At 44.2% G+C, this 12,309-nt stretch overlaps 2 protein-coding genes across 2 annotated transcripts; both read left to right on the forward strand.

The window, feature by feature from the left end:
* Positions 1–6,891: 6,891 nt before the first annotated feature.
* LOC133794954 (protein FAR-RED IMPAIRED RESPONSE 1-like) lies at positions 6,892–8,339 on the forward strand. The gene is made up of 2 exons (XM_062232395.1): positions 6,892–7,096; positions 7,582–8,339. Exons 1-2 carry the CDS (start codon positions 6,892–6,894, stop codon positions 8,337–8,339), a joined length of 963 nt encoding a protein of 320 aa, XP_062088379.1.
* Positions 8,340–8,363: 24 nt separating this feature from the next.
* On the forward strand, positions 8,364–9,026 carry LOC133794955 (protein FAR-RED ELONGATED HYPOCOTYL 3-like). The gene has a single exon (XM_062232396.1). It carries the CDS (start codon positions 8,364–8,366, stop codon positions 9,024–9,026), a length of 663 nt encoding a protein of 220 aa, XP_062088380.1.
* Positions 9,027–12,309: the final 3,283 nt, after the last annotated feature.

The raw sequence follows: 12,309 nt of genomic DNA on the forward strand, positions 1-12,309 counted from the left end.
AGTACCAATAGAATTCTTGGAAAAACCAAGCATAGAAGATGTCAGGATGGAGGTCGAGATGATCGACGCCAGGCCGACCTGGATGACTCCCATCCTTGAGTATCTCGTCGAGGGCAAGCTACCTGAAGGACGTAATGATGCATGACGAGTCCTGTATCAAGCTTCGAGGTATGCGATAGTGGATGGGGTGTTGTACCGACGTGGGCACTCCCTACCTCTCCTCTGATGTGTTCTTCCAGGCGAAGCAAAGGCCATCCTGCAGGAGGTGCACGAGGGATTTTATGGAGACCACACCGGGGGGCAAAGCTTGGCCTTAAAGGTCCTGAGGCAAGGATATTATTGGCCAACTCTGTCCAAAGACTCGATCTCATATGTGAAGAAATGCGACAAGTGCCAGCAATTCGCTACGGTTGCACGAGCTCCTCTAGTCGAGCTGAAGATGATCTCGTCCCCATGGCCGTTCGCAGTTTGGGGGATCGACTTGGTAGGCGCCCTCCCTACTGGAAAGGGCGGGGTCCGTTACGCCGTGGTAGCCATCGACTACTTTACAAAGTGGGCTGAGGCAGAACCGCTGGCGACGATAACGTCCAAAAAAGTGCTTGACTTCGTGGTTAAAAGAATTGTCTGTCGGTTCGGCCTACCCAAGAAGATCGTTTCAGATAATGGCACTCAGTTCGACAGTGACCTGTTCACCGAGTTTTGTGAAAGATACGGAATTGTGAAAAGTTTCTCCTCCGTGGCTTATCCTCAAGCGAATGGCCAGGTCGAAGCTGTCAACAAAACTCTAAAGGCAAGCCTCAAGAAGAGATTAGATAAAGCGAAGGGGGTCTGGCCAGAACAGCTCCCCCAGGTCCTATAGGCATACCGAACCTCGCATCGGACTCCTACGGGTCATACTCCTTTTTCCCTAACCTTTGGGAGTGAGGCAGTCCTCCCCGTGGAAATTAAGGTGCTTTCGCATAGGGTCCAGTCTTACGACCAAGACTGCAACCACGAGCTACTATGCAATTCCCTTGACCTAGTTGATGAAACGCGAGAAGATTCGCAACTTCAGCTCGCCCACTATCAGCAGAAGATCACTCGCTATTTCAACTCAAAGGTTAAGAAGCGCGCCTTTAGCGTTGGCGACCTGGTCCTGAGGAGAGTCTTCTTAGCCGGTAAGGACCCTAAGGATGGAGTCTTGGGACCGAACTGGGAAGGACCATATCAAGTCATCGAGGTCATTAAGGAGGGAACTTATAAGTTAGCTCGGCTTGATGGAGGGGCAGTCCCGCGGACTTGGAACTCCATCCATTTAAAGAAATATTATCAATGATTCACTTGTAAGGCCCGGAAGGCCATTTTTTATGTATTAAGCAATGAGAATCAGCTTTTGTTTGTATTTGTACATATCTTCAAGTGTAATCATAAGTAACCACGAAAGACCCTTTCCCAGTTACTTGGGGGGCATATGGTACCTGGATATAACCAGGTCTCCTTAATGACTTAGAAGTTGATTTGTGACGCCCCACGTCACTATGACTGCTTTCTGGAATGACGACTGTCCTTACAAACCAAGACAAGTCTTTTCCAGTGTGCTTTGTCATCACTCGCACACTTCCTGGGAAAACTTCCCAGGAGGTCACCCATCCCTAGATTACTCCAGGCCAAGCACGCTTAACCATGGAGTTCTCAAGTGATGGGCTACCGAAAAGAAGATGCACCTTCCTGATATAGGTAGTACCCATCAATCCATTTAAGCCCTCTTTAACTGTGTAGTCCCATACCTACACAGTCTTAGAATCATTACACTTGACCTTCCCCAGGCGGTGTGGGATTGCACAGCTTACCCGGTCTTTCCCCTTACGGATCACGGGATTCTGACTGTCACATGATTCATATCGATTGACCGTTGTTTTTCTTAAAAAACGCGAGATATTGATAAGAATTAACGCTAACTTAGTCCTATCCTGGATATAACCGAGTCATAAAACTTAGAAGTTGATTTAAATCTATTGATCGTTGTTCTTCCTAAAGAGCTCGAGATATGGATAAAAGTTAACACGAACTAAGTTTTCAAATTAAGTTCTTGGATATAACTGGGTCATAAAACTTAGAAGTTGATTTAAATCTATTGATCGTTGTTCTTCCTAAAGAGCTCGAGATATGGATAAAAGTTAACACGAATTAAGTTTTCAAATTAAGTTCCTGGATATAATTGGGTCATAAAACTTAGAAGTTGATTTAAATCTATTGATCGTTGTTCTTCCTAAAGAGCTCGAGATATGGATAAAAGATTAACACGAACTAAGATTTTCAAAAATTGTAACCAAAATACGTAGGGGCAAGAAAGAGATCAATTAAAAATAAAATTTTCTCGAGGTTGAAACACCTCATGCAAAGGTCACAAAAAAAAAATGATATTGAAGGAAAGGGCAGGAGAGAAGAAAGCCCTAAGCTCCGCCAGGTGGCCCTTTGGAGGTCGCCGTCTCGCCTTGCTTAGCTGCGCCAGAGCCTTCCCCGGCCTCGGAGGACGCTTCTTTATCGAGCCGAGCCTGGAAATTCACCAACAAGTGCTCCCAGAGGCTCGCTAACAGGAAGGAGAAGTCAGCGTCTGGGTTGTAGGCCCAACAATGGTAGAACAAGTCTTCCAAGGCTTTTTCCGAAGCTATCTGCTCGGCCTCCAGGGAGGCCTTGGCCTCAGCCTTCGCAGCATCTAGGTCTGTCCGCGAGGTGGCGAGGGCGGTCTCGAGCTCTCGGACCTTCGAGCGTGTCTTTTCCAACTCGGCCTGGGAGGCCGCCAAGGCATCCTTAGCCGCCTGCAGAGAGGTCTGGTGCTCACTCCTCATATCCTCGAGCTAAGTTTTGGTCCTGATGATGCTCCGATGAAGGGCAACGACGCTCTTCGAAGACAGAAAGGAAATTGCTTCAGAAAAAAGAGAAGGAAAAAGCAGGGCAAAGTATAACAAAAAAAAAAAAACCACAAAATGGTTAAGGTTAGCTTACCGTCATGGCCATGCCCAGCGAAGACTCCAGCACGCCCACCGGGCTCTTGGTTTTGATGGCCCGGAGCTCCTTCTCGTTGAACTTGTATATGTGGCTGACGACGTAGTTCTCCGACTCATACACTTTTCCCCGGAAGGCCTCTGGAATCTTCTCCAGGTCCTGGGGGTTGACTGGGATATGCACCTCAGAGGGTACGATCGCTGTAGCCTCGAGCTCCATTCCTACGTCCCGGGCAGCGCCGGAGCTCGTGGAGGGGGTGAGGGCATGTTGCTTCCCCCTGCAGCAGGAGGAACCGCTCCCACGACCTGGGCAGCTGGGGTTTGCTCCTTCTCCTTTGCAGGAGACTTGGTGGGGGTCCCGGCGGCGTGCTTGGACGACCGAAGCCTTTTCATTCTTGGCCCAGCAGCCCCGGCTGAGGGGTTCACCCCGGTGAACGCACCTCGCAGGCTCTCCTCGGGATGAGACATCTCTTCTGTCAAAACAAAAACATGGTTAGTGCAAGTTGGCAATCATACAGAAACAAAAACGAGGGGGTAAAGAGAGAAATTCAAGTATATGTATACTAAAGGGAATCCTACCCCCCGAGCTAGAAGAAGAATCTAAGTCGATTACTTCCCAAGCTGGCGCAAGTTCTGGGTCTGAGGCTGACTCAGGATTAGATTCCTCTACATATTGCCTAAGCCCCGGAGCTAGAGTGATGGCCATGACCGAAGGTTGGTCCCATACTCCTCGAATATGATCGACATAAAGGCTAGGGTGTTATCTACTACTACGGTACCCCTAGGCCGGCTATCTTGGTAATCCAGCACGAGCCAATCGACACAGTGGAGCAGGGTTGTGTTCAGGTCCGGATCACTTCGGTGACGATGGACGAGCTGTCTAGGATTGAACCTAGCTAGCCGGGGGTCGGCAATGGCCCTATCTAAATTCCTAAACATGTAGGGGTTACCTTGGCCAGAAGGACCCGCGGCTGCTCCGAACTGGATCCTCTCCTCGTCCGTCCTTTGGGCGACCTCCAACGCCTGCTTCCTGTTCCTCACGAGGGGAACTTCGTCTTCCTCGTCCTCCTCATCTTCATTTCCCGCAACCTCCTCCACGATGATGGGTCTGGTATCGCGAGCTGGGGGGCAAGCCCGCCAATGTCTCATATTGGGCCCCAAAGGTCACAGATTTCTCTGTCCTCGCGAAGATGGCTGCAGGATAAGTCTAAGTCAGAAAGGGATACAGGAGGAGCTAAAACGATATAATTTACGAGCTAAAGATGAAGAGCACTTACGAGGGCGATTGAAGTAGTGGAGCTCGCAGTTTTTGAACCCCGTCGACATAAAAGAATTGATCTTTAAAGTCGTTGGGGTGACTGGGCAGCTCGATGACCGCAGCCGTGTTGGGGAATCGGGTTAAGTAGTAAAACCCGTTGCCTCGCCCCTGCTGATCTGGGCTGGCCTTGAGGCAGAAGAAGTACAAAATATCCGCTGGAGTGGGGACCTCCCACTTGTGCTTCAAAAATAAATACCTCAACCCCGCCAACAGCCGATAAGAGTTGGGGGGGAGCTGAAAGGGGGCCAACCTCACATAATTGAGGAAGTCCGCGAAATACTGGTCCAGCGGGAGGAAGGCCCCCGCCTTGAAGTGCTCGCCGCTCCAGGCCGCGAATACCTCGTCGAGTGGCGCGCAGCTCCGCTCGCCTTCCATGGGGGGTCGAGCAACCACGGATGCTTTCCCCAGGGCGATGTTGTGGGAGAGAAAGATTTTGTTGATTTTCACCTGGTCGGTGATCTTAGAGACGATCCTCTCCGCCTCAAAGAAGGCGTCAGGAGCGACCTCGACCTCCTGCTCCACGGCCAGCCCAAAGTTGGGAATCGGGGAATCCGGCATCACCGCCTTTCCTTTATCTTGCTGGGAGGCCGAGTTGCCGACAGTCTTCTTGGGAGCGTTCCTCTTCGGTGCCATCTGGTTGCCTAACGAACAAAAGAAAAGATTTCAGAAAAGGCAACCTAAGCATATGAAAGAATCAAGTGTTCTTTGCACGAGCTGAGGTAAGCCCAGCCCGTGGAGAGTGAGACCACGCAGTTCAATGAACACGCGCCTATGCTCCCAACAGATCCCAATTACTCGGAATTTGTGTGTCAGGAGGGTCAGGGTAAAATTTTTCCTTGGAGGGAAAGTTCCAATAGGCATGAAAGGCAAAACCGCCTGTGAAGCGTGTCCCCTAAGCTACCCGGTTTTGCACCCAAAATATGTCAAAAATCCTACCCAGAAATTGTCCCCAGAAAAGGCATCTTGTAAACCATACTCTTAAGTGATTCCCTACAGCAAGAATACCCTAACCTAAAAGGCTTTCACCCTCCGTATCCATAAAACCCAGTAAATCCTTGCATGCGGCTACAGTAAAATATTTACCTAAGCTACAGTGAAATATATTGTCAAAACACGCATGGTCAGGGGACTTACAGAATGCTTGGCTGAGGTGTGGATGAAGGTATCGCCTAGGTTGGGGCTTCGCCGGAGTATTTTTTTCCAAAGCTTTGGAGGAGTCCTCACGTCTGAGCTTCTTGAACGCTGAAAATGGCAGTCACAAGGAAGAGGGTTTTTCTTCTGAGATGAAGAGAGAAGAAGGAGAGTTTCTGGAAAAATTTCAAATGAAAGGGTGGCCACCCCTTTAATATACATGAAGAGTCACATAAAAAGGGTTGTTGGATGGCCCTGATGTGGGATCCAAGGCCCTCCACTCGAAATACGAAACGACGGCTGGGCATAGGCTAGGCCATTAAATGCGATTCTCGGAAGATGTACCGTCACCAACCATGATGTTCCACGTATCAGGCGCCTGCGTAAAATGTGGAATATGAAGAGTTCATGGGGAAGCCTAAAAGTCCCTACTGTGGCCTTATACGACGTCGTATACCACGAGCATGGGCTTGGGGGGCAGATGTACGCCCTGATTTTTCCTCGGGCTGATTGGCGAGCTGAGCTGAGGCCTAATCATGATTATCTCATGGACCTCCCCAAGACCAGAGCTGCCATAGGGAGATCGTACCTCCTTAGCTCGAGGTATCCCAAGGATTCGCCTCTGATAACTCAAGGACAGAGTCTAGGCCCTGAAGGCTGAAGGTCGAGTTAAGTATCCAGCTCGTAGTACAAGCTAGAGTTGGAGTCTGTGACCTTTTATAAAGTCAGCCACGTAAGGTAAACGTGCATATATCAGACATCACGTGTCTGATATATCCTTGACTTCTCGGACACGCAGCAGGAACGTGCGTATTCAAACACCCACGACTGGGTTGGGCCGTGCGGCCCATTATCCCCTTACCTATTGATTTGACCACACTTATGTGTCAGGTTTTGGAATTAATCATGATTGTCACAGAATTGACATGATGGGTAAGAAGGTCACGGGATGACCTTCTTACCAACTCCCAGGTGCCTTCTCCTATAAATATGGAGACCCTGGGAGTAAATAAGGGTTGGATTCTTGATTGTAAGAAATATCCTGTAATCGTGTACCCAGAATAGGGCAATAATATTGACTAGTGGAGTAGAAGGATTTTAACCTTTGAACCACTTAAAAACCGTGTCTCGAGTCACCTTTTCATTTTCTAAGATCATATATCTGTTTCGGTTCATCATTAGCACTAATCCCTTTCTCTTCTTTTCTTAAATTACCTGTTGGCGAAGAACCGCGTCAACAACGTTATTTGGCCAAAATATACGAAGATGAAAATAAAAATTTTGTCAGTGTATTCATTTACATCTTTTTGGTTTTTTATTAATTATTAAGAAAAACAATAGTAACCACCTAATGCAGCTTGATGCTTGTTGTATTTACCGCCCCAAAAATTCTAATTGATTACCATATCAATTATTAATTTTTTGAATTACTCAGGTAGACAAATACAAATGTAAGATATGGAGAATAAAATGGTCACAACACTTGCAGAACTTCAAATTTACAACAAGCAACCACATGATCTGTCAAAAGAAGACATCATAGGCAAACACCTCGAAAGTCTCGATAAATGGGAAGAATTTTTTTCCAAATACTCGAAATGGATGGGGTTTAGTGTTCGCAAGGAAGATGTTCGACGTGACCATGAAAACAACCTGTGGCAACGTAAATGGGTTTGCTCAAACTAAGGTTTTCGATGCGACAAGTGGACAAACCTTCTAATCCGTAAGAAAAAACCAAGACCTATCACAAGAACGGGGTGTCTCGCACTTCTACGTGTGAACTTGGATAGGACGGAAAACACTTGGGTGGCGAAAGACTTCAATCCGAAACATAATCATGAATTAGCTTCGAAAAGGGAATTGCACTTCTTGCGATCTAATCGAGCCATACCAGAGTCAATCGGAGCCCAGGTAATGTCGATGCGACGATCAGGTATACACACTTGCCACATATTCAACCACCTAGCACAAGAAAGAGGAGGACGTGAGTAGATACCCTTCCTAAAAAAGGATCTTTACAATTGGATTGGTCGGCAAAGACTAGTTCAAGACGAAGAAGAAACTAACGCTGAAGGAGCATTGGGGTACTTGGCATGTATGGGCCGCTCTGATGCTGACTTTTTTGAGACACACACGCAATTGATGTAGAAAATAGGTTGGCAGGCCTATTTTGGGCTGATGGAATTTCCCGTCGTGATTATGCTTGTTTTGGGGACATTATGGCTTTCGACTCCACCTACAAGAAGAACTCATACAATAAGCCTCTGCTTATCTTTGTTGGGTTGAATCACCATTACAGGACAATAGTCTTTGCAGTTGCTTTTCTATATGACGAGACCGATGAGACATATACTTGGGTTTTAGAGGAATTTCTAGAGTGCATGAAAAACAAACCACCTCCTGTGGTGGTCACCGACGGTGATCATGCTATGGCGAAAGCAATACAAAAAGTTTTCCTAACTTCTGTTCACCGGTTGTGTGCTTGGAATCTTCAGAATAATGTAACTATTAATGCGCATCATCCTGTATTTAAGTCCAAGTTCAATGAACTACTTTATCAATACTGTACCGAGGAAGATTTCGAGGATACATGGAATAGAATCGTTTCAGAATTCGAATTTGAGGACAGTCGATGGGCAACAACTACCTGCAATAGTAGGAGGAGTTGGGCAGAATGTTTCCTACGAGGGCATTTCTTTGGGGGACTAAGAACTACTCAAAGATCAGAGTCAATTAATTCCTACTTGTCCCACTTCCTGATGAGCAAACTCAAACTTAGAGATCTGGTTGGCCAAGTAGACAAGGCCATACAAAGTATTCGTCACACAAAATGGGAAGACGAATTCATCAGCAACCATAGTACGCCACAATTACCATCGAACATCCTTCGACAGTACTATGAATAGGTGGCTTCGATTTTGACAAGGAACATGTACAAAAAAGTTGAGGAACAGATCACGAGTGCCCTGGCTTATTCAGTGGACTTCACCAACGTATCCATTGACTTCAGGTTCTACTCACTGACGCGGTTTCCAAAGGTACTTGTACGAAGTAGGGTGCGCTACCATATTGTTGATGGTCATATAAACTGTACGTGTATGTTGTTCGAGTCGGATGGAATTCCATGTCGACATATATTTGCAGTTATGAAGCACCTCAACATACCATGCATTCCTGAATCTCTTTATAAGGACCGGTGGAAGAAGGATGCGAAAAACACGATTGGGTTAAAAAATTTATCCCACTCAACGGTGCCATCGGATGTGCTAGTTTGTACAAGATGGGGATCTTTAACTTCGCGTTTCAATGCAATGGGATACTATGCCACAAAACATAATGAAAATTTTGAAGAGGCAATGAATGAAATGTCACGTATGGAACACAAATTTAAGCCAATGTCAGTGGAGGTCCAATCTGTAGACCAAGTTTCAAATGTGGCTCCTACTAACAGCAGCGATCACCCCGCCAACAAAGGAATCCGAGACCCAACTGTGGTAAGAACGAAGGGGAGGGAAACAAACAAGTCAAAATCAAAAGAGAAGGACACAGAAAATGGGAGATCCAGGAAAAATAGGTGTCGCAACTGCAACTAGTTAGGGCATAATAAGGCTACTTGCAAATCTAATCCCGCAGCTCATACAATAGAAAAAGATTACGAACCTTCTTGTAATAGTCCAACCACTGAAGCAGAACCGTGGCTATACCTCATGCAGTCTCAATTGAGCTTCACCGGAGACAAAAATCTTCAATTCCATCAGTGGTATAGTGATATTCCCACTAGTTCTAATATTGGGCCTAACTAGGATGATAGTAGTCACTTCATGTCAGCATGTGAACTAAATCATATATGAAAAAGAGTATGTTATATGTTTTAATGTTTAATAGTAACCTAACGCGATTACCCGTTGGTTGCCCATATTTTTAGACGAAGAACTCTATCACTCCTCACACGTTTTCAGTGATTGCGTAATTGTTTTTTGGCACTTAACTTACATTATCGTAACACCCACTATTCATCTATGAAATCAGCTCCATTAACAGTTAATATTTAAAATTGCGCCACACGATGTTTATGTAAGTTTTCAGTTAATTATGTAACTTCTACAGATCTATGGACAGTAGGGTTGTAATAGGTGTTCATTTACCTAAAACTAGCCATGATGTCTATTAAGCTAGTCCAAGTTCATTTGGACGACAGATATTTTGTACTCAATACCAACACTAAAAATACTACATAAAAAAATACTCATTCGTCAATATTAAGGATGTATCTGCGATAACTAAAGTCTGTGGAACACATAATTAAAAATTATTAATAAGGGTAGTATCTTCAATAATTAAGTCATTAACATAGATTCCTCATTCACTTTTAGTAAAAGTTGAAATGAAAAAAATAAACGAGTCCATTACCCTCGTTCTCAATCTTCAACAAAGAGTCACCAACCTACACGCTCTACAATTTCTCTCGAATAGCTTCAGCATGTTCGTCGATCCACTGGCACATCACATCCCACTATATTCTTCACTTTCATGTGAAGATACTGTTCGTATTTACTAACCGCTTCCTTCTGAAGCTCGTCCACTGCTCGGGACATCTGTTGATACTCTGGCGTGAGAAGACCCGACCGAAGTTCCTCTAATTTTTTTGTCTTAACTTCCACCTCTGCTTCCAATTCTGTGATCCTCTCTTCCAGGAAATTGTTTCTTTGTTCCAACATACGATTATCAAAATTTATAAAAAAAAATTCTCTTTCCCTTTGCTCCAATTTATGATGCAGATCATTGATGTACTGTATAGGCTCTAGGGGCAGGTTTGTTACTCTGTTGTGACTGAATTCTTCCCACTCCGGCGGGTCTAGACGTTGTCGGTTGAGCTCGGGGAACACCTCAATATTACATGAGTCAATTGATGAATCAGAATCCATTGCCAACGTCTGCAAAGAGAGTTGAAGGTAAATATGTTAAACTAACTGAGAAATCAATATGGAGGAGGTGAGATTTTGAAGAATGGAGTACATGATCATTTATTGTCCAATACGTAGGGTATTGAAGATGTGGGCCCGCAATATGTTCAGGGTATGGACAAGTGATACTTCAGTCTTTGGTATTTCCATAATTTTGTTGTATCTGAAGTGAAGAAATTGGTCCCCACCCATTATTTGGCTATTTGGTTGGAGTACTCACTACACTTAATAAGTTCACCCATAATAATGGGTGGAATATTCGGAATTCCATAAGAAAGTGAATATCTAAGGAACACCGAAACAAAAATCTTTTGTTCACCTAACACTTCCCTTTAATAAACTAGTTCACTATCATATACTTGATTATAATGCGACCATATGAACTATTTAACCTTACATATATATATATTTTTCAGTATCTATATGATGGGACGTACTCCAAACTAGTGGTTAATATAATATATATTTAACACTATATGGCACATCCGTTTAAATCAAAATTAAGTTGCTAAGCTAAAAATTACTTTCCAAGCACCAATAATTTTAAATGAAAAGGTGGTGGCACGTGTTTTTCCATGATTCAGAATTGTTTTTATTAACAAAGTTATTTTTTGGTGATGTACTCTATATAATGCCCAAAGAACTTGCAATCCCCACTAACTGCACACACGCAAACAACACAAGCATCCCATTCCCATTTTCTTTCTGACTCCGAGAGGTTAATATAAGATTTTCCCATTGGAGAACGTCATGGCCAGCTCCAACAAAGATTCAACTGAGGTGAAGGATGTCAACATGTCTGAATCTGCCTCAAAGGCCGATGAACGCGTGAAATCAATCTGGGATAGTAGCAGGAATGCCTACCTTCTTCATGTACCCGAGTCATTGAACCTTCAAGTGACCGAAGTGGCACCAGGAATGAAGTTAACTACCCTAGGTCCCCAGGTGTAGAGTCCAAAAACTTTACTTAGCTAATTGTTTAGTAGTATTATAGTATGTTTAGTATTATCTTTGTTACTGTGGATTTTTGGTTCAGACCGGGAATTATTTGGACACTCATAGTAGTACTTATAGATTTTATAAGTTTAACCTATAGTTTAAGAATATTAAGTATAACCTAAGGTTTGATTATATGACTGATAATTAAGGATTATATTTATTATACCTTAAGGTTTAGATATCAACCAATAGGATTTTAAGCACATGTTATGAATGGTGACTAAAGATTAAGTATTTTTGAGGATTTAATTTAATAAGGAGTAAAGTTTGAATGTTATAGGGTCAGTCAGCAGCTTTGAATACGTTGAGGGCTTAGTCAAGGCTGTTTACTCCATTCAAACTTAGCTAAAAATGTGTAATTTCGTGTTTAAATATTCAGCGTGTGTCGATATATCGCAGCTATAGGGGGCGATATATCGTAGCACGTAGATACGGAAAACACGAGACGATGCACGGTCGCCTCGGGCATACTGGCCCAGGCGATATATCGCCTACAGGGGGCGATATATCGCCTCCTCCAGCATGAATTCAAACTCTTTTGAATTCTTTTCCTTTCAGCCATTCAAACTTCTTCAAAAGTCCAGCATCTTTTGAACGAGTCTTCAGCCTCTGCTGAACGATTATTCAAATAATTTTCACCTAAAAAGCCATTATTTTTATTCAAGTAAAATCAAGATACTTTCATTCCCAAACTCTATAAATAGGACCTAGTACCCAGCCATTATTCACCTTTTGCTCTAAGTTCAGAAGCTGCTAGTGCTAAGTGAGTGTGAGAGTGTAAACACCTGGCACTACAAGAAAATGGGGTCTTTACCTACCAATTGTAAGTGTAGGTAAAACTAGCCTAATGGTGGGTAATATGGTTTACCTACCAATATTGAATTGGTAGAGATTGGTAGGTAAAAGTTAGTGG

Source organism: Humulus lupulus, chromosome 8 (genome assembly GCF_963169125.1).
Source record: "Humulus lupulus chromosome 8, drHumLupu1.1, whole genome shotgun sequence".
NCBI lineage: Eukaryota > Viridiplantae > Streptophyta > Magnoliopsida > Rosales > Cannabaceae > Humulus > Humulus lupulus.

What these genes read in the sequence shown, in the direction of transcription:
- LOC133794954 (XM_062232395.1), top strand. Translation starts at nt 6,892, where the DNA reads ATGGAGAATAAAATGGTCACAACACTTGCAGAACTTCAAATTTACAAC. An exon ending in TGAAAACAACCTGTGGCAAC is followed by an intron (nt 7,097 to 7,581) that starts GTAAATGGGTTT and finishes CAATTGATGTAG; the next exon opens with AAAATAGGTTGGCAGGCCTA.
- LOC133794955 (XM_062232396.1), top strand. Translation starts at nt 8,364, where the DNA reads ATGTACAAAAAAGTTGAGGAACAGATCACGAGTGCCCTGGCTTATTCA.